The sequence below is a fragment of the Symphalangus syndactylus genome, chromosome 7 (assembly GCF_028878055.3).
Source record: "Symphalangus syndactylus isolate Jambi chromosome 7, NHGRI_mSymSyn1-v2.1_pri, whole genome shotgun sequence".
Taxonomy (NCBI): Eukaryota; Metazoa; Chordata; class Mammalia; order Primates; family Hylobatidae; genus Symphalangus; species Symphalangus syndactylus.
Genome location: NC_072429.2, coordinates 64,840,467 through 64,863,649, shown reverse-complemented (window position 1 = coordinate 64,863,649; position 23,183 = coordinate 64,840,467). Strand labels below are relative to the sequence as shown.

General features: G+C 37.8%; 1 protein-coding gene across 10 annotated transcripts in view; it reads right to left on the bottom strand.

The window, feature by feature from the left end:
* RB1CC1 (RB1 inducible coiled-coil 1) overlaps nt 1-23,183 on the bottom strand; it is a 99,200-nt gene that overhangs the window by 58,949 nt on the left and 17,068 nt on the right. For 8 of the 10 annotated variants that reach the window (XR_008658990.2, XM_055286419.2, XM_055286424.2 and 5 more), the window contains exons 2-6: nt 12,076-12,190; nt 10,354-10,475; nt 8,771-8,897; nt 8,433-8,603; nt 1,339-1,541 (exon numbers count right to left, since the gene is read on the bottom strand). Coding sequence is in view for 9 of the 10 variants with exons in the window: in XM_055286419.2 (XP_055142394.1) it covers nt 1,339-1,541; nt 8,433-8,603; nt 8,771-8,897; nt 10,354-10,424 (572 nt within the window). In the remaining variant the exon portion in view is untranslated. Of the gene's footprint in view, nt 1-1,338; nt 1,542-8,432; nt 8,604-8,770; nt 8,898-10,353; nt 10,476-10,887; nt 11,059-12,075; nt 12,191-15,542; nt 15,616-23,183 lie in introns of all 10 variants that reach the window. The other 2 variants (XM_055286420.2, XM_055286422.2) reach the window with 2 other exon arrangements.

The following is a 23,183-nucleotide window of genomic DNA, read 5'->3' as shown; positions in this document are numbered from 1 at the left end:
GCATGGGGAAAATATGAAATCTTGGTGATTTAACTTCTATAAAATCATACACAATATGATGTAGGTCCCTACTTCAAATTGATATAGCTAATAGAACCCTTAGAAAAAGTTACTTGAAAAGGTTCTCATTTAAACTTTAAAAAGATCTTTCTATTCTTAATGAATCCTTCTCTTTCCTCTCAAGATTTTTCCATTTTTAAGGCCAAAATCTATCTAATATTCATAACACAAAACAGAGAAATCTGAATTTAAAAGGTTACCCAAATTTAAAGAAACAAAAAGAAAAGACAAAGATCAAAACCAGAACATGCTACTTGCCTCTAATTCAAGGTCAAGATAATTAAAAGAAAAAAAATCTACAGATCCAAAACGAAAAACCTGAACACAAAATGCTAAAAGCATATGCACACACACACAATAAGGGTTAGTTTCATGCTGAATTACCATTATATTTGCACGTTAACTATAGCCCTTTAAAAAAAAGAATCAATGTGTATTAAATGTACTTCTATGCAAAGAACTAAAACTTGCCATTTTAATGAGCATTGAAAACACATGGGCTGGCTGGGTGCAGTGGCTCACGCCTGTAATCCCAGCACTTTGGAAGGCCGAGGTGGGTGGATCATGAGGTCAGGAGATCAAGAGCATCCTGCCTAACACGGTGAAACCCCGTCTCTACTAAAAATACAACAACAACAAAAAAATTAGCCAAGCGTGGTGGCGGGCACCTGCAGTCCCAGCTACTCGGGAGGCTGAGGCAGGAGAACGGAGTCAACCTGGGAGGCGGAGGTTGCAGTGAGCTGAGATCACACCACTGTACTCCAGCTTGGGCAACAGAGCGAGCCTCCGTCTCAGAAAAAAAAAAAAAAAGAAAAGAAAAGAAAACAGAAAACACAAGGGCTTTTTTTCCCACCTCATCAAACCTGTATCAGGATGGCAATATTTACATAGAACTTAAAATTTTCCTCCATTGTCCAGTGTTTGGTAATGTGCCTATTTCTGTTAGATGTTATTTTTCACATCTTGCCTTTTGTTTAGTGGACAAGACATAAGCAAAGATTCTTGGTTTTATAAATGATTTCAAAAGTATTTGGGACCTTCTTACAAGTAAAACAACCCAAGAGAAAGAAATGTGGGAGACTCATACATGTAAACATAATTATCATTTTTTAAGTTAAAAACTATAACCTACAAAGCACTATCAGAAAAGGCTCAAAGAATAAACCTCAGTTATAATAAATATACGGCCTATAAGAAACAAATTTGCAATAATTAAACCTACTGAAAAATTTCAAAGGCATTTTAAAGAAATATTATCCATTTTAATGGCAAACATACTGAGTAAGTTTTAACTTGATGTCTTCTATGGATTGCAGATAATTTGAATAAATACTTTCAAACTTGAAAAGTAGCTTTTGGTATGAATTTGAACAGTCCTCCAGGTTGGCCATGATTGCAGCCCAGCCTTGGTGTTGAAGATGTTCATCATGTACAAGACCTTCACAAAAAGAACAAAGTTTCTTGGCAACTTCATACATTTCCTATATTGAAAAAGAATACAAAAGAAAGTAAAAGAAGGCAATGGTTTGTTTGCAGAAGTTTGCATATGTTTACAAACACGTATGTGTAAATGCGCCGTAGAGCACATTTAACAAAGTATTTCAAAGGACTGTTTTAGTTTATCTCTGTTCACTTCTGTAAAAGACAGCCTAAACATAAGTGAGGTGTTTAATATAAAAGAGGTGTTATAACCTATAACATAAGTAAGGTGTTTCCGAGCAGGCATCCTAAGAGATAGTCAAAAGAAGAATCCATAAGATGCTACCTCTGAAAGACAAAGGAGTAGGGCTTTCAATTATTTGACTAATGATCAACATCTGTCATCTCAAATGTCACTGTCCTCTGGTATTATCTCAAGACATACATGTTAAAAACAATTTTTTGGTGAAGGCAAAGCTAAAATACATCATCTACTTCTAGATTAGTGTAACTATAACACATTTAGTAACCCTAAATGAGATTCTAGAAAATATTTATTTAAGCAGTGAAAATACCTTCAGAAAATAGACATCTGACATTCAGTTCCAAATAATGAAGTACAAAAATATTTATTAAGGATAAATTACAAGACAGCAATGTAGATTGCTTTATATATGGAGATATATAAAGAAGTCCACTGTTACAAAATATTTTAGTTGGCAAGGAAATAAGACAGATCATTCTACCTTTGTTAACTGGTATGAGACAGATATAAAAGTCACAAAAGAGACAGGAAATGAGAAGTCAAAGCTAACTGAAGGCATTTAAGTATCAAGGTGTGAAAAGAATATGAACAAAGATAGGGAAAGAAGTACTCCAAAAGAGTGGAACATGATGAAGTGGCAAAGACAGGAAATATAAAGCGCTACTGGTTAAGAACAAATGGTCTGGAGGAAAAAGCGAGAGAAAGAGGGCCAGATGATCAAAGACCCAGAAAATACTAAGGTAAGGAAGGAGGAATTGGAGTTTACTCAGAAAAGACCTCCTAAAGAATTCTTTAACATGAAGAATGTAATCAAATAGAAGCTTTAAGAAGACTGATAATACGGAAAATGTTATAAGGTGGAACAGGAAGGCACCTGAAAGAATGGATGTAAAATGATTATTTTTAAGTTGTCCAGGCAAACTGTAAAAAAGCTACTGTAAGTTATCTAGTTACCAAAGTAAATAAGAAGTAAGATGGTCTTTATGGGGTAGGAATGTCAGTAAAATGATTATGTGCCATGTCAATTAATCAATCACGCTGCCACTAAAATAGAGTGGGAAAAAACTCTGGAATTATGAACTACCAGTAATAAAATGTTTTCAGATTTTTTTAAACAGATGAAAGAGGTGACACCCTTGAAATGATGAGTAAAAGAGTTGTTGGGTACATTAAAGCAAGAAGTTCTCACAGCGCATGTAGAAAATGTAGGAAGAAGATTCTTAAACACACAAAAGATGGAGGATATAAAATATTCAAATGTTTCAATTTTTTGAATTGTTAAAATTTATAAATGTAAAATAAGTTGAACTGTAGCACTGTTTACTAGGAAAATAAACTTATGATATTTCAAAAACGGGAGTACCTTGCAACAATGAAAAAGGAATAATATATATAGTATGGGCTGGGTGCAGTGTAATCCTAGTACTTTGGGAGGCTGAGGCGGGCGGATCACCTGTGGTCAGGAGTTTGAGGCCAGCCTGGCCAACATGGTGAAACCCATCTCTACCAAAAATACAAAAATTAGCTGGGCGTGGTGGCACGTACCTGTAATCCCAGCTACTGGGGAAGCTGAGGCAGGGGAATCACTTGAACCCAGGAGGCAGAGGTTACAGTGAGCCAAGATCGCACAACTGAATTCCAGCCTGGGTGACAAGAGCGAAACTCCATCTCAAAAACAAACAAAAAAAAGTATAGTACGCTTTCATTTATTTGGGGAGGCTAAGGTCAGTTAGAAATGGGAAACAATACAGGTATGAGATAGAAATGCATTTTGTGTGTATATCAAAGTCTAGGAAAATGCAAATCAAATGTTCTACCATCGTTAAGATGGAGTGGGGGATGCAACGAAAAAGGAAGTATTTTCTCTATATATTTTGCTGATAAGCATGCCAAAATTATGACCATTCTGTTTTAGAAGATAATACTGTTAATGAACAAATTTAGGTGAAAAGAAATATCTTTACAGGTAAAATAGGAAAGTTTACTTTCTGGAAGTACAATGATATGAATGTAAACAGCACTGGCCTTGGAGAAAAGAGGTTCTTCTTCTCCCTGGCTATCTGGCCTTGAAGAAATTACTTATCTTCACCTGTTCTTAATTCCATATGTATATAAGAAAGGGCTAATAGTTTCAGTTGTAAGATAATCAAGTAAAGATGTCTTTGCCTGCTTCTCCTTCATGAAACCAACCAAATACAAAAGGGAAACAAGACACCATCTTGATGAAACCAGGAAACAACTACCACCACCACACATACAATATATGCAGCAAACCTGTGAAGAATACGAAAACTGATCAACTTGGGTCAAATAAAAAGGGCACCCACTGTGAAAGAGTAACAAATCTCGGGAACCCAAAATCACTAAGCCAACAGAAAAGCCAAGCTGGGAACTATGTCAGGCAAACCTGCCTCCAATTTTATTCCTAAATAAGATGGCTACGAATATAAGAAAGCTACATACCTCCCTCACAATTTTGCCACAAGGAAATTTCTTGTGGGCTTCAAGATCTTTAACCTAAAACAGTTCTGCTAAATTTCACGTTGGCAATGTAAACTGACAGCATATCTTCACATGTGCGGGACAGAAAGTCACACCTCTGCTCACCTGAAACAAAGGCCTATCTGCTTCCTCTGTCTTACTGTTTATTGTTTATGTAAAAATGCAGATGCATTGAGCCAGACTAAATTATGTATTGAGTGAAAGGCTGATCAAGGACTCCAAAGACCCCACTTCGAGTTATCCTGCCCTTCTGAACCAAACCAATGTACTTCTTACACATATTCATGTCTCATGTCTCCCTAAAATGTATAAAAGCAAGCTGTACCCTGACCACCTTAGGCACATGTCATCAGGACCCCCTGAAGCTATGTCTTGGGTGTGTTCTTAACCTTGACAAAATAAATTTTCTAAATTGATTGTGACCTCTCGCACGATAATTTAGGTTCACACCACTGTTGCAGACAGTTAGCAAAACTTGGGAGAACCGAATACTCCTTGTGGGAAGCTTGGGTGGAGAGCAAGAACCTCTTGGGGCCCTATCTGAAATTAGAGAGTAGCAGAAGAAATAATACCTATTTATATTACATACTTGCAAAAAGCCAAAGGAAAAACTGAGAAAAAGCCCTAGAACTGCTAAATTTTGTCTAAGGAGAAGGACAAAATAAGTTATCTCTGTCCCTCTCTTACACATACAGATTCTGCTTCTAACTGGGGATCCCCTGTGACCCAGGGCAGCTTCCTGCTCACCAGGAAGTGCTATCTTATACCCTTTCCTACACTGTTTTGTAGAGGAATAATTCTACTCATTCAAACACAAGCAAAAATTTTAACATATGAAATCTACACTAAATTACCCTAAGAAAAAAAAAGAATTAAAAGTAAAAAAAAAACTAAATGCAGAAAAACTTTCTCCAAGAGCAAATGGAAATTATAACGAAATTCTTTTCCTAAGAACTTGGTCTAATTTTGCTTTACAAAAAAGAACTCAACACAGACATTTAGCTCAGGAAATAAATTAAAAAGAAACATATCACTGATTGAAGGCTACACTGGAAGAAGACACTGCTGAAAACAGAGAAGTCTAAATCAAGCTTTAACAACCAAGTGAAATAAATAGAATTACCATGTAAATGATAGCTAATATATGGAAGAAAAAAGACAGTGTGCACTGAATCCATTTCAAGATGAAATCTGAAAGAACTATGGACATTTCGGTACAGAAGAGATTGCAGAAGTAGAAGACAAGACAGATTTAACATTGTCAAAGTGTTCTGATTTCTTTACACTACAGCAGTCAAAAGAATGTACTAGGGTATTCACAGCAGGTTTAGTCACAATAGTTGAACACTGGAAACAATCTCAATACCCACTAGTAGCAGAACAGATTTAAAAAAAAAACTGTGGTATATTTGTACAATATAGAATACAATGCAGCAATGAATACAAACCACCGATACATGCAACAGCATGAATCATTCTCAGGAACATTGTGTTGCATAAAAGAGGCTAGACACAAAAGAACAGAAACTACATTATTCCATTTATTTACATTCAAAAAGAGACCAAGTAATCTTGGTTTAGAAGTCAGGATACTCGTTAGCATTAATGAACAGGGAGGATGAAAACTGATGGGGAGAAAGTCCTAAGCAACCTCTGCCTCCTGGGTTCAAGCAATTCTCCTACCTCAGCCTCCTGAGTTGCTGGGACTACAGGCACATGCCTCCACGCCCGGTTAATTTTTGCATTTTTTTTTTTTAAGTGGAGACAGGGTTTCACCATATTGGTCAGGCTGGTCTCAAACTCGTGACCTCATGATCCACCTGCCTTGGCCTCCCAAAGTGCTGGGATTACAGGCATAAGCCACCGCACCTGGCTGAAACTATTTTTTTTTATGTGTTCATTGTGAAAATTCACTAAGAATGGATGTACAATTACGGTCTGTGCATTTTTCAATATGTATATATCTCAATAAACAAAAATCTGTTCTTAAATTTACCAATAAGGTAAATGAATAGAAGGTCACACCACAGGTAAATGAAGTAATCAGAAAATCTGACTTTAGAGACCACATCCCAGACCATGAAGAAATACCACCTCTAATTCCTCACATAATGAATGGATTAGACCTATGTTACTGTTTTGGTTATAGCAGCTTTAGAATTTGTTTTATAAATCTGAAAAGAGGGCAGGCATGGTGGCTCAAGGTATTTTATAAATCTGAAAAGAGGCCAGGTATGCTGGCTCACGCCTATAATCCCAGCACTTAGGGAGGCCAAGACAGGAGGATTATTTGAGCCCAGGAGTTTGCCACCAACGTCGGCAATATAGTGAGATCCTGTCTCTATATAATAAGTCAATAAAATACCTAATGTAAATGACGAGTTGATGTTGGGGAACCACCGCTTACATTTCAGAAGATGTATAGAAACGCCTAGATGCCCAGGCAAGTTTGCTGCAGGGGCAGGGCCCTCATGGAGAACCTGTTAGGGCAGTGTAAAAGGAAAATGTGGGGTCGGAGCCACCACACAGAGTCCCTACTGGGGACACTGCCTAGTGGAGCTCTGAGAAGAGGGTCACCATCCTCTAGACCCCAGAATGGAAGACCCACCAACAGCTTGCACTGTGCACCTGGAAAAGCCACAGACACATTGCCAGCTCGTGAAAGCAGCCGGGAGGGAGGCTGCATCCTGCAAAGCCACAGGGACAGAGCTGCCCCAAGTTCATGGGAACCCACCTCTTGTATTAGTAAGAGCTGGATGTGAGACCTGGAGTCTCAACGGAGATCATTTTGGAGCTTTAAAATTTGGCTGCCATGCTGGTTTTCAAACTTGCATGGGACCCTGTAACCCCTTTGTTTTGGCCAATTTCGCCTTTCGCCTCCTGCCATAATTCCAAGGCCTCTCCAGCCATGAGGAACTGTAAGTCCAATTAAACCTCTTTTTTGTCCCAGGCTCGGATATGTCTTTATCAGCAGCATGAAAACAGACTGATATAGAATGCTTGGTATTTGAATCTCAGATTACTAATTCAGGATCTCAACAGCAATAATCATCTTTCTCATTTCATTTATGTATTTAAAAAATATTTTAAATATGATGCATTAAAAGAGAAATAATGCCAGCTTATATTTAATTCCTGATATACATATTCCTGACATTTTCTTTTCTTTTTACTTTCTTGTTTTCATTCTTTGAATGAATATAGTTTTAATATAGTTGAATATAGTTTTAATTGCTCTTTCTAATCACTTGAAAATTACATATCCTACAAATCTTTTAACTTATTATCATGTTTAATACTTTCTCTATCAAAATGTAGTATGTATACTTTTCAACCAAATCAAAAAAACTCTAAAAGATTCTATTATGTAAATTCAGTTTACAGAAGTATATTTTTTAAAATTTTGTCCTCTCAAAGCATTTTTGGACTCTTAAATGTTTATTAAATATGTTTCACACAGATGAGGTTATTTCCTTTTAATGTTGCATCCTATGTGAAAAATGGGGGTATCTGTACAAATGTATATACTGCTTAAAACAAATCTCTAAGAGTTTTACTAATTAAAGCTAATGTTCAGTAATCTTATTTATTTTTACAAAAGGAAAATACTATTATTTCATTGGTTCTAACACATTTTTTCCATTATTAAAAGAAAAATGTAGCTTACTACTGATAGCTTAATGTCAATGATATTACTAGAAGGTAAATAGCAAATTAAAAAGGAAAATCAAATGACTGGGAAACAATCTGTGGGAACTGCAAGTAGCAGTGTTAAGAACTATATATTAGAAAGAAGCCTGATTCTCCTCCAGGAACTAACCATAAATATGGAAAAAATAAATACATTTTTAGAGCTATTTAAGTTCTCTTTGTTAATATCTACTCTAACATAGGTCCTCTATTAATTAATGTTCAAAAATAACTATTTATATACCATTATCTAGGAAAGAAGGTGACCAAATCATGTTAAGACAGCTTTTCCACTCTAAAATACTGTCATTATCAAAGTAGAATAACTAGCAATGTATGACCCAGAAATTTTAAAACTAGATATATTAACCAGAAAATATTTTTAAAGTTTGTCAAACTTTTTGCATACTTCCTATGCAATTTAGACTACTGTGCTATTTAGATCCGAATGCTTTTAGAAGCAATCAGTTAGTTAAAATAATTGTTTATATCTTACCAATGCAAGCTGTGTCCTTGAAGCAACAGTATGAAAAACTGCAGGCATCATAAGAGATTCTTCAACTTTTATTTCCATGTCATTTTCTGTCGAAAAGGTAGTTTTAGGAATAGCAGGTGGACGATCACTTAAGATCATTTCTTTGTTAAAAAGAAAAATTGGATTTGTATCCTATATTTTTTAAAAAAGGAGAAATAACCAAAATAAAATGTTATAAATACTGAACGTGCACATTGCCTTCAATATATGAAGCAAATAAACCTTACTTTTGAACACTGAGTTCCCAATGTGATGTAAAGGTGGTGCATTCTTGTGTGAAAGGACTCTTGAATACCTACCGTCCCAGCACTGTAGGTACACACTCTTCGATCTGCAGCCATGCATTCTCCTCCATTGACCACCAGCACCTGGTGTTGAATAGCAATCTTGTATTTGCTTTGAATGGCATGCTTAAGGTCTGCCACACTTCAAAAAATGAAATAAATCAGTTGTTTATATTTGCCCAATGACTTTATTTTCCAAGTAGTACTATATAAAAACACTTTAGAGGTTAATGAATTTCACTCTAAAACTTTCCCCAAAAACAGTAATAAAAAATATAAGCTTCCTATTTAATGAACAGGATGCCATAACAACTGGCTGATCTTGGGTAAATAATTCACCCATGTGTCGTATCTAGAAGTGAGTCTATGAAATGGAGGCAGTAGACACATTTATTTTTGAGTTATCTATGTAACATAGCAAAAGAATATGCTCAAACTGGTTATCATGTCTATTAAAATCCTCAGGCTATGTAATTTTTGTTAAAATCTCCACACGTTTTAGAAACTACATTAAGTCTAACACGTGAAGATTCCTTCCTATCCCTATCTTCCAAAAAATCATTCATGTAAGGGTAAAATCAAGTTTAATGAAAACTAATTCTGAAAAAAAAATCCATAATTCAAATTTTACAACAAAAACTATTATTTCACACATTATTTATAATAATTCCAGTGTCAGATCTATTCTGCATTGCCATCAAGTCTTTGCTATTATGGCCACTACAAAAATATAAACAGCGTTGGAAATAATATTTACTACTTCTATTTCCTTCCTGTCAAGCTAGAGAATTATTAGATACCTGAGTCCCACTAAATTTGGCTGAAAATATTAAATTTATTTTTTCTCTCCTTAACAAACAAAATAAACCTATTGACATTTCTTCATAAACTGAATAAAAACAAATGACCAAAAATCAGGGAAGTGATATACATTGTTTTATGAAGCTTCCAATAATTCCCTTAACAATGGCCTATGAAACATAGAACAGCAATTGACTATAGGTACTTACAACAATGGAAATCAGTTTGTTTTGTGTGGGTAGATCTGTTTACTGATCTGTTTACTGTTTACATGAATATTATATTCATGCCAACAGGACAAAGCACAATTTAAAGAATGTAACTAGTATTTTAGAGAAAGATAACAATTATATATAAAATATGTTGGGATAAAAGATTTAAGACTTGCCATTATGTGACTTTTTTTTTTTTTTTTTTTTTTTGGAGACAGAGTCCCGCTCAGTTGCCAGGCTGGAGTGCAGTGGTGCGATTTTGACTCACTGCAACCTCTGCCCCCAGAGTTCAAGTGATTCTCCTGCCTCAGCCTCTGGATTAGCTGGGACTACAGGCACGTGCCACCACACCCAGCTAATTTTTGTATTTTTAGTAGGAACAGGGTTTCACCATGTTGGCCAGGATGGTCTTGATCTCTTGACCTTGTGATCCACCCGCCTCGGCCTCCCAAAGTGCTGGGATTACAGGCGTGAGGTACCGCACCCGGCCACCATTATGCTACTTTTTAAACGGTAGAATAATATTTCTTAAAATTTCTGCATGCAGACAGAATGCAAAAAAAAAATAAATGAAATACAACTCACGTTTGCACTGTAAGTTCAGTGTCAAATGTTAGAGTAGTTCCAGTGTTAACCAGAAATACATATAACTTCATGATGATTTATCTGAATTCTGTGAGCTTATACCTCACCCTCTGATACGGTTACTAGAAGAAACAAGAAAAGTGATCAATTTTACAAATGCAACTACAATCACAAATACTATCATCATTATGACACAGTACAGTATTACTATATAAATAACAAAAATATCAAAATGGGCTTTGATGTCTAGGATGGCTAACTGGATAGTTCAGTAAAAATGCTTAAAAAAAATAAAAATAAATAGTAATGAGTTTAGTGAAAAGAAAAGTGTAACTGTTCTGCCATAGGAAAAAAAGTTTGATTTTTCAAGAAGTAAAAGGCCAGTAGCTAGAGTAAAGGTTGCTATGTGCATATTTCACTCAGTGTTTTACATTAAGAATAAAACAGTTGGTCAAACATCTTATCCCTGAGAGTTTTCCCCCCACTTCTTCCTCAACATAATAAAAAACAGATTAGTATTAAGGTTAAACTTACTAATCGCAAATTAAGAGTAGCCATTACTTGCAAATTAGGGGAAATGAATCCCAATTCCTTCCATCAGCTGCCTGTTGATCTGTGTTTCATCTCTACACTGAGCTAGAAATCCTCCATAAGAAACTCCTTAATAGTTCCATCACTTTGTATAACAGTAGCAAGTGTACAGGTCTGGAAATCAGAATATTTAAAACTCTGCGATTAACATGCCCAAGGAAAAACCTCAACTAGAAAATAAAGCTTCTTCATCTATAAAATGAGGATGACATACACAACCAGGCACAGTGGCTCATGCTTGCAATCCCAGAACTTTGGGAGGTCAAGGCAGGAGGATCACTTGAGGCCAGGAGTTCAAGACTCGCCTGGGCAACACAGCAACACCCTGTCTGCACAAAATGTTTAAAAAAAATTAGCCATACTTGGTGGTGCATGCCTGTGGTCCCAGCTACTTGGGAGGCTGAGGCAGGAGGATGGCTTGAGCCAAGGAGTTCAAGACTGCAGTGAGCTACGATTGTGCCACTGCACTCCAGCCTGGGCAACAGAGAAAGGTCCTGTCTCAAAAGAAAAAGAGAAAGGAAAAAAACTTACAATAATGACATATAAAGGGGACAGATTTCATGGTCTAACGTTTTCTTTTCTTTTTTTTTTTTTTTTTTTTTTTTTTTTTGAGACGGAGTCTCGCTCTGTCACCCAGGCACCCAGGCTGGAGTGCAGTGGCGCGATCTCGGCTCACTGCAAGCTCCGCCTCCCGGGTTCACGCCATTCTCCTGCCTCAGCCTCTCCTAGTAGCTGGGACTACAGGCGCCCGCCACCACGCCCGGCTAATTTTTTGTAATTTTTAGTAGAGACGGGGTTTCACCGTGGTCTCGATCTCCTGACCTCGTGATCCACCCGCCTCGGCCTCCCAAAGTGCTGGGATTACAAGCGTGAGCCACCGCGCCCGGCCTAACGTTTTATTTTCAACAAATGGAGGAAAAGATCCATAAGATTAATGAAACTGGTGAACGATAACTATAAATAAATTCCCAGAAAGTAGTAGGTACCTTTACTTATGCTCTTTCCACATAAGCCTTAGAGAATTATTAGAGAAGGAAAATGCAAATAAGGTTTTAAAATTAAGATTTCCAGAATCATTATTTTAAAGGCAATAGATAAAACTCTGCTATACAGGTAGAAACTGTGACTTACCGTCAGGCACTGTGAAAAGGACTACCACTTTTCTTAAAAAGTAGATTAAAACTGGCTTATATTTGCTTTGCTTGAGATTGGCAACTGAATGGCATTACTGGTTAAACTCAGAGAACTGGAAAAGAAAAATTTCTGGTTATAAAGAGAAACAATTTAGTATGAAACAACATATGGCTATTGTTCCTTTCTTCCTTTTAAAACTACCATCTGTAAGAATAATCTCTACTCAGGCCCTTCTACCTGCACATTCACTATAATACCTACCACATGAATTCAACCCATATCACTCCGTGGCATCAAACAAAAGTCACCAATAAATTCCTCAAAACTGCCATTTCCACAACAATTTCTCATTCCTTAAAATATTATGGTAAAGAAGTATCCAGGCAGTGGAGTTAGAAAGCTTGGGTTTGGTTTGGGGCCCATTACTTGCAATTATATGATCTTGGACAACTTTCGGCTTCCTCTTTTGTAAATAGGAATAAAAATGGCACCTGTAGCAGACAGCCTCTAAGACAGCAGCAAGTATCGGTACCACATCCACCTACTGTATTCATACTCCAGTGAAATCCCCACCCGCAAGTGTAGGCAGGGCCTGTGATCTGTTTCTAACCAAAAAAATATTGCAAAAGTGATGTGATATCATGTAGGTAATTGTTACTTAAGATTATAACTCCCATCTTGACAGCTGACTCTCTCTCTCTTGCCAGCTTTGATGAAGTAAGCTGCAATATAGACAGGCCTACCTGATAAGGAATTGAAGATGGCCAGCTAGTAAGAAGCTAAGGTCTCAGTCTGACAACTCTCAAGGAACTGAATATTGACAACCACCACAAGCCCATAAGCAGATCCTTTCCTAGTTGAGCCTCAGACAAGACCTCAGCCCTGGCCAACACTTTGACTGAAGTCTTGCAGAGACCCAAAAGGGCCCAGTGAAGTCATACCCAGAATCTATAAAATAATAGATTTATGCTGCTTCAAACAACCAAGTTTATGGTAATTTCTCATTCAACAATAGATGATTAATATAACAACCATATCACAGGGATATTAGGAGGATGTTGCTGTGGGAATTCAGGGACCCCAAACAGAGCGACCAGCTGGAGCCACAGCAGAGGAACATAAATTGTGAAGATTTCATGGACATTTATCAGTTGCCAAATAATACTTTTATAATTTATGCCTGTCTTTAATCTCTTAATCCTGTTATCTTCGTAAGCTGAGGAGGCATGTCATCTCAGGACCACTGTGATAATTGTGTTAACTGTATAAATTATTGTAAAACGTGTGTTTGAACAATATGAAATCAGTGCACCTTGAAAAAGAACACAGTAACAGCGATTTTTAGGGAACAAGGGAAGACAACCATAAGGTCTGACTGCCTGCGGGGTCAGGCAAAAAGAGCCATATTTTTCTTCTTGCAGAGAGCCTATAAACGTATGTGCAAGTAGGAGAGATATTGCTAAATTCTTTTCCTAGCAAGGAATATTAATACCCTGGGAAAGGAATCCATTCCTGGGGGGAGGTCTATAAACGGCCGCAAGGACTGAGATACACCCTGGTCTCCTGCAGTACCCTCAGGCTTACTAGGGTGGGGAAAAACTCTGTCCTAGTAAATTTGTGGTCAGATTGGTTCTCTGCTCTCAAACCCTGTTTTGTGTTGTTTAAAATGTTTATCAAGACAATACATGAACGGGTGAACATAGACCCTTATCAATAGTTCTGCTTTTGTCTTTTGTCCTGTTCCCTCAGAAGCATGTGATCTTTGTTAGACCCTTATTAGTTCTGCTTTTTGCCCTTTGAAGCATGTGATCTTGTACCTATTCCCTGTTCTTACACTCCCTCCCTTTTTGAAACCCTTAATAAAAACTTGCTGGTTTTAAGGCTCATGTGGGCATCACTGTCCTACTGATATGTGATGTCACCCCCGGCGGCCCAGCTGTAAAATTCCTCTCTTTATACTGTCTCTCTTTATTTCTCAGCTGGCTGACACTAATGGAAAATAGAACCTACACTGAAATATTGGGGGTGGGTTCCCCCAATAGGATGTCAAAGAAAAAATGTGGTATTTGGCACTCTCCAAAGTTTGGGAGGGATCTCAGCCGCCTTACCTTTGTAGTAGAGCTCACTTACTCCCATAGCTGCTGCTACCACCACTGTTGATTGTTGACTCCCAAATCTCTCCTAAACTATCTATCCAATCCCTCTCAAACTCAACAAATCCACATCAATCTCCTATATGCATTTCTTCAACATTATTGTTTCTAAAACTGAGCTCTGCCCCTTAAATCTTACTTTAATTTTTCATTTCTCTTTGTTGAAGTCTAGATTCATCCAATCTCTCACATATTATCCTAGATTTGTCTTCCTCCTAAGAGACATATAAACATCAGCAAATCTGTCCTGTAAATTCTAACATTTAAATACTTAATGACACGATATCCCTATTTCTATCCCTACTGCCTTAAACCAGACGCTGTTTTCAACCTGCACTGATTTCCTCAATCACTAGTCTGTCAACCTCCAGGAAAGTATTCTAAATGCTTTATTAAATGACAATAACACCCAAGACAGCAAATATAATATGCTCTTCCTTTCCACCACAACTTTTTACCTTCATTCTCTACCTCTCCCCCAACTTATCCGTCCCAAATATCACACTGCTTAAACTCCCTAAACAAATCGAGCTGCTAAAGTCTCTGAGTCTTCATGGGGCAGTTCTCCACGCTTAGGATTGTATTTGCCCTGCTTGCTATGATCATCCCTTCTACCTGCCCTACCCTCACACATATCTTCTTTCAGACTCGGGAGAATTGCTTGAACTGGCAGGTGGAGGTTGCAATGAGCTGGGATCCCACCACTGCACTCCAGCCTAGGCGACAGAGCCAGACTCTTTCTCAAAAGAAAAAAAAAAGGCAGTACCTACAGCCAGGGAAAGTAGGCATAATTATCATAAATGTGATACTTTCTAAGAAATATGTGGAGAGTAACAGGGAACTATGAAAGGCACTTAACAGATTGACAGAAGACTGGCCAGAAGGTGCAGACCTAGAAAAGTCATGCAGATCTGAGAGATGTTAACAAAAGGAAGCTAGAGATAAGCAGGAATCAGATGACTGTATTAAATAAAGATTTGCTGAATGAATGAGTGAATGAATACCAAATCCAAAAACATAGGCTTTATCTTACAGCTTAAAAGGAGGCATTTTGTTTTCTCAGAGATTAGATAGCTAAGGGATGCTGACTAAAGTGGAAGGAATATTCATTCATTCATTCATTCATCCAAATCCAAAACACATGTATTATGTGCCAGGACTGGGTATTCTATGGGGAAAAAAAACAGACATAATCTTTGTCCTCATGGAGTTCACAGTCTTGAAGGAGAAAGCAGCATTAAACAAGAACAAAGTAAACATGATATAAGTTGTAATAAACACACAAAAGAGTGGGTAGGAAGAAGGACTTACTTCAGATTTACGTGATCAAAGGAGGCCTCTATGTGGGTTACATTTAAATGGTATTGTTGGGATAAGACAAGGCCTGAAATGAGAAGATGTAAAGCAGTACAAGGAGACACACCATTTTTGTGAGACTAAACACAAAATCTTCAGTAATAATCACTGTATTGTTTTTTCTTTTCTTGTTTTCCTTTGAATATTATCTTCTGTTTTGATATAATTCCACAGTTAGAGAAAAATTACAAGAATAGTACAAAGAACTCCCCTGTCCCCCTTACTCAGATCGCCAACTGTGAACACTTGTGTTCTATTTATCACTTGTGTCAGTGCACACTCCATACATGCTCTCTCTCCACATACGTATACACACAGAGATATATTTTTTCCTGAACTACTGTGAGTAATTTGCAGACAGAATTTCCCTTTATCCATAAATACTTCAGAATGTCTTACCTAACAGCAAGAACTTTCTCCTACATAACCAAAGTACATTTATCATAAAATTTAACACTGATGCACTATTATTATCTAATCTATAGTCCATATTCAAACTACTGCCTCAATAATATCCTTTGTATTTTCCCCCCCCTCAGATCCAGGATTTATTTTAGGATCATCATATTGCTTTTAGCTATAATATCTATTTAATCTCCTCCAATCTGGGACAGTTCAGCTTTTCCTTTGCATGATCTACAGCCAATACATTGCTTTCAATCAGAAGCTTTAGAAATCATTAAAGAGTAAAGATGACCTCAGTTCCATTCTCCTCTTCCATGATACTTAAAGCAAATGGAGGGAAACTCCAATAAGCTGTAGCAGCTGTGTGCCTTTAAACAAATGCTAATCTCTTCATTTGACATGCACACACCTCACCCTAAAAAACCACAATCATCAACAATGCTGACCAAAAAAAGCTGAAAGAAATAAACCTACTTGAGAATCAGTTTGTCTACATACTTGATGAACAATTTAAAACTATTTTAAGGATAGTTTTGATTACACTGGCTCCAGAACCTAGGTTAAAATTAATTTAAACTACTTCAAGGATAGTTTTGATAACTGTGACTCTAGAACCTAAAATTTGACTCCAATATACAAATTTCCTTTTTTTTTTATTTTTTATTATTATACTTTAGGTTTTAGGGTACATGTGCACAATGTGCAGGTTTGTTACATATGTATACATGTGCCATGTTGGTGTGCTGCCCCCATTAACTCGTCATTTAGCATTAGGTATATCTCCTAATGCTGTCCCTCCCCCCTCCCCCCACCCCACAACAGTCCCCAGAGTGTGATGTTCCCCTTCCTGTGTCCATGAGTTCTCATTGTTCAGTTCCCACCTATGAGTGAGAACATGCGGTGTTTGGTTTTTTGTCCTTGCGATAGTTTACTGAGAATGATGTTTTCCAGTTTCATCCATGTCCCTACAAAGGACATGAACTCATCATTTTTTATGGCTGCATAGTATTCCATGGTGTATATGTGCCACATTTTCTTAATCCAGTCTATCACTGTTGGACATTTGGGTTGGTTCCAACTTTTTGCTATTGTGAATAGTGCCGCAATAAACATACGTGTGCATGTGTCTTTATAGCAGCATGATCTATAGTCCTTTGGGTATATACTCAGTAATGGGACGGCTGGGTCAAATGGTATTTCTAGTTCTAGATCCCTGAGGAATCGCCACACTGACTTCCACAATGGTTGAACTAGTTTACAGTCCCACCAACAGTGTAAAAGTGTTCCTATTTCTCCACATCCTGTCCAGCACCTGTTGTTTCCTGACTTTTTAATGATGGCCATTCTAACTGGTGTGAGATGGTATCTCACTGTGGTTTTGATTTGCATTTCTCTGATGGCCAGTGATGATGAGCATTTTTTCATGTGTTTTTTGACTGCATAAATGTCTTCTTTTGAGAAGTGTCTGTTCATGTCCTTCGCCCACTTTTTGATGGGGTTGTTTTTTCTTGTAAATTTGTAGTATACAAATTTCTAACGGCTCCTAAGTGGATGTTAATGACAATATCATTTTCCCATGTTTTCATCCATTGTGTACAGTCCTAACACTGGCATCTTTAATTAGAAGCTTCTTCTAAACATTTTCACTCTCTACATCCTCACTAACTGTCAGCTACCAAAAGTCTACCCAAGAACAGCGGAGAAAAATCCAACTACTAACACAAGGCATCATTTCCCATGGGTCTACCAGTACTGGTAACCTGTGAGGAAATGTGACTCTCATTGCTTTCATGGCTACAAATGCTCTTCTTTTCTCCACATGTCCTAAGTATATGGCACATAAAATCATAATCATAATCATTGCTAATACTTATCGAGTTATTCATTGTATACCACTCATGCTAAGTAGTTTTACATGCATGACCTCATTTATCATTACATGTAATACATTCATATCATTAGGGTTTCCATTTGCAGATGAGAAATTACAATTCAGATTAAACTTTTCTAAAGGAATCAACTTAGTAAACCAAAACAAAAGTAAACTTAGCCAGGGGTGTGAACACAGGTCAATAAATTCATTAATTCAATAAAAATATCACCTGAGAATCTAGTTAGGTACCAGGCATTTTCTTAACTTTGGGAATAAAATACAAAATAATAAAACTATCTGCTCTCATGAATTTTAATATCATAGTGAGCAACATGAAAATTTTATATTTATATAAAACTCCATGATACCTACTTCCAGGTGGGAAAAAGCTACAAAAATTCATTTTTTAAAGTAAAAACAAACCTGAAATTCCAAAATACATACTTCCACTTTGCTTTTATTCTTTAGAGATAATGATACTGTTGGCATAGCAATAGCTTCCATTGACTGGAAACATGAGCAAGAACTGTATGAAGTATATGATATTCTCACAAATCCTATAGTGAGAGAGGTTAAGAATTATCCGCATCATTCAAATGACAAAACTATGGCTCAAAGAAGTTGTTTCCTAAAGTCACATAGACAGAAAGTCGTAAAAACTTAAAATCCATAGCTGGATCACGAGGAAAAAAAGAACATGAACATACTACATTAAAATCCCTTATATAAGACTACATATAGTAAGCATATTCTATGACTTGGGACTTTACTGTTCCTTTAGAAATAGGAACACTTGTTCCCCCTTGCAGATTTTCTCCTTTATATGACCCTTTAAAAAATTTCCTTTACTAAATATAATACAAAAAAAACCTCTTTCAATATGAAGTAAGAAGAGTGGAATAATAGAACACTTTAAATGTGACAAGGTAAGGTTTTCAACGAAAAGCAAAGTCATCATCCAAGAAATGGCATGGACCCAGATCCTGAGAGAACAAGATTTCCTTGTGTCCATAAATGAAAAGGTGATCTTCACCTACAACCACCTGATCTTTCACAAACCTGACAGAAACAAGCAATGGGGAAAGGATTCCCTATTTAATAAACGGTGCTTGGAGCCTTGGCTAGCCATACGCAGAAAACTGAAACGGAATTCCTTCCTTACACCACATACAAAAATCAGCTCAAGATGGATTAAAGACTTAAATGTAAAACTCAAAACTATGAAACCCTAGAAGAATACCTAGGCAATACCATTCAGGACATAGGCACCGCAAAGATTTCATGACAAAAAAGCCAAAAGCAATTGCAACAAAAGCAAAAATTGACAAATCGAATCTAATTAAACTAAAGAGCTTCTGCACAGCAAAATAAACTATCATCAGAGTGAAGAGACAACCTACAAGATGGAAGAAAATTTTTGCAATCTATCCATCTGACAAAGGTAATATCCAGCATCTCCAAGGAACTTAAACAAATTTTACAAGAAAAAGAAAACATACATGCAGCCAACAAACATGAAAAAAAGCTCAACATCAAAGATCATTAGAGAAATGTAAAGCAAAACCATAATGGTATATCATCTTACACTAGTCAGAATGGACATTATTAAAAAGTCAAAGAAAAAGACAGATGCTGGCAAGGTTGTGGAGTAAAAGGAATGCTTTTACACTGTTGGTGGGAGTGTAAATTAGTTTAACCATTGTGGAAGACAGTGTGGCGATTCCTCAAAGACCTTGAGGCAGAAATACCATTTAACCCAGCAATCCTGTTACTGATGAGAACATATAGACACACGGGCGTAGGATGGGGAAACAACACTCACTGGGGCCTGTCAGAGGGTAAGGGGTGGGAGGAGGGACAGCATCAGGAAGAATCGCTAATGGATGCTGGGCTTAATACTTAGGTGATGGGATGATCCGTGCAGCAAACCACTGTGGCACATGTTTACCCATGTAACAAACTCATATATCCCGCACATGTACCCTATAACTTAAAATTTAAGAAAAGAAAAGGTGATCTCGGCATGTAGCAGAGAGAAATTTTTCCATACCTGGTCATCCTGGCAGTGTGGAATTCTCTAGAAATGTGCATACTGAACACTTCATAGCTAAAGAAACATATAGAGGAGAACCTACCTATCGTAGCCAAGAACAGAGCTGAGTGTTTAACACACACAGCTACCTCTTTGCATCCTTACACACTTCACTCCCAGGGCACACACTGGGGCCACCTTCAAATAGGGAACTCCACTGCTACTGCTGGCAACCGCAGGGCAGTGAGGAGTATAATCTTGGCTCTAGAGTGGAAGACCCAACAGGTCACGTGGTCTCCCACCAGGCTTTCCGGAAGAAGAGGAGGGTAATTCAGGATCTGCTCTCAAAGCAGAAAGTAACATGGTGTTGGCCTCTACTCCCAGGCTCATCCCCCTCAGGTAGTCCCCTGTGGATCCAGAGATAGTCTCGAACTGATGCCAACTGGGCATAAAACAGGCCCACCATCCTGGATGGCTCATCCCGGACAAATGGGATGCAGCAGGAGTTTTCTCTCTTATTACATTAAACATCTACACATCATAGCCTCAATTTTGCCTCTTGGAGAGTAAAACCTAAAATACTTAACTATCTGGTCCTTTTGAGAGAAAGTGTGTGCCTCTTCCTCCAAAGCTTAAGCAACTACAGCCACTTCAGGGAGAGCTGCACATACCTTAGTTAATACCAGGCATCTACTAGTGAAGGACTGAACCTCCTGGTAAGCGGCACTTCCATCATATGGAAGTGACAGCAACAATACAAAGAAGTCCTGCCCGGAGACAAGCCCAATTTCCCAGTTTTCTTTCTAGCAGATGACAGACCCAGGACTGATCACAGAATGACTGGTATTCTAGCTTAGGGGGAGAGGAAAGGGTAGAAAACCAAAAAGAGGAAGTTATTTTCCATACCTGCCACCCATCATTTAATTCAAATATCCAAAGATGTGATTGCTGGTGAGAATGACAATAACAAGTGACTAAGGGTTACTATTAGCTTTTTAGTAAGAGTTCCTATAAATTAATAAGAAAATCACAAAGACTCACAATAGATAAATAGGCAAAGGGCATGAGTAGGTTATCAAGTGGTTAACAAATGTGGAAAGTATTTGAGGCCTCTTCAGTAATCAAAGAAATACAAATCTAAAAAGAAGACAGTATTTTTCACCTACCAAGCAAACAAGATTTTCGACCTAAGATTCCAAGGTTTTCAACCCAAGAGAAAAGAAATAAAATGTATAAAGTAAAAACTACTTTAGAAATACTAGTATAAACAAGAATTTTTCTCTTTCCATAAAACATTTATTCCATAGCTCCACTGAAAAAAAGGCATTGACAGACCTAGAGCCAAAAGTACCCATAGCACAACAGGCGGTGAAAAATTAACATTAACCAAAGAAAGGTCTGGCCTTTGCCCTTCGCTACTGGGAGGTGATATCTAGGCCCTGTAATGTCCTGACAGATAGAACTATCTTTGTTTGCCTCAGGGCTTCAGTCACGTCAGTATAGCAATGTGACTCATGTGTCAGTTCAGTTCTGACCTCCAGAGGAACTACTGACTAAAGACATTGGTCTGACCTCCAGAAAGGGCTAGAGACTAAAGGTCAGTCACGTGGACAGCACAGGATCAAGCACTAATAAAAACTCTGGACACCAAAGACTCACGTGAGCTTCCCTAGTGAGCAATACTCTTGTGTATATTGCCACATATTGTGGCCAAGAGAAGGTAATGCTGTCTATGACTCCACCAGCAATGATGGCCAGAAGCTCTGAGTTTGGACCCCTTCCAGATTCTGCTCTCTGCCTATTTTTTTTTTTTGCCTCATTTTAATTTTTGTATCCTCTTATAATAAAAGTGTAATTGTGAGTATAGTGCTTTCCTTCGTTCCCTGACCTGTTCCAGTGAATTCTCCAAAGAGAGGGTGGATATGGGGAACCTGTGAGTTTGTAGTCAGCTGGTTTGAAGTGAGGGTGGGTTCTGGGTACCGCCGAACTTGCTGCTAGTATCCGAAATGAGGGCAGTTTTGTGGGACTGTTCCTTCTAACTATAGAGTTGGCTAACCTCATTGCACACTCATACTATGGTTTTTTTGTTTTGTTTTGTTTTTGAGACGGAGTCTTGCTCTTGTCGCCCAGACTGGAGTGCAATGACACAATCTGGGCTCACTGCAACCTCTGCCTCCTGGGTTCAAGCGATTCTCCTGCCTCAGCCTCCCAAGTAGCTGGGATTACAGGCACCCACCACCATGCCTGGCTAATTTTTGTATTTTTAGAGAGAGAGAGTTTTGCCATGTTGGTCAGGATGGTCTCGAACTCCTGACCTCATGTTCCACCCACCTCGGCCTCCCAAAGTGCTGGGATTACAGGTGTAAGCCACCACGCCCGGCCTACTATGGTTTCTAGAAAGAACCTTTGGAGAAGTGGCTAATGCTAAATGTCTAAAGTAGAAAATGTACCAATCACATAAGCTTGGAACATCTTAATATGCCATAAAGCAAGACAGCTATCAAAGACTAAAGAGATTAGGTCAAAAAGGCAAGGAAAACAACTTTAAAAAGGCTTCTACTGGCTATGATGGGACATTCTGAGCATCAAAAGAATGAGTACAAATAACTGAATGGCAAAAACCCGTAAAAATCCATGTTGCATAATGATACTCAAAAAAACAAAAACAAAAAACCTCAGTGAGCTAAGATAGAACCCATGATAAAAAATTAAAAAGCAAAGAAATTAAGCACTGTCTTTCCTATATGAAATGTATTTTGGATAGCTGGGCACAGTGGCTCACGCCTGTAATCCCAGCACTTTGGGAGGCCGAAGCAGGCTGATCACTTGAGCTCGGGAGTTCAAGACCAGCCTGGGTAACATGGCAAAACCCTGTCTCTACAAAATATACAAAAATTAGCCAGGTATGATGGTGCACACCTGTACTCCCAGCTACTTGCGGGGCTGAGGTGGGAGGATTGTTTCAGCCTGGGGGATAGAGGATGCAGTGAGCCAAGATCACACCACTGCACTTCAGCCTGGGCAAGGCAGAGACCGTCTCAAAACAAAACAAAACAAAACAAAACAAAAAAGATAGGTATTTCAGTCCATTTATATGGAAAACCTCCAGCTAACAGTGATTCAACTGGGCACAGACCAAGTATAAAGTTTTCTTTCCACCCCAGACCACCTCTGAAAAAGTAAACCTGAATTTAACCAAGCATCTATATGTACCTACGGTTTCCAGTTTCTAGGAAACATGGAGTATAAAGACAAAGACAAACATTATGATCAACAGCTAAATTCA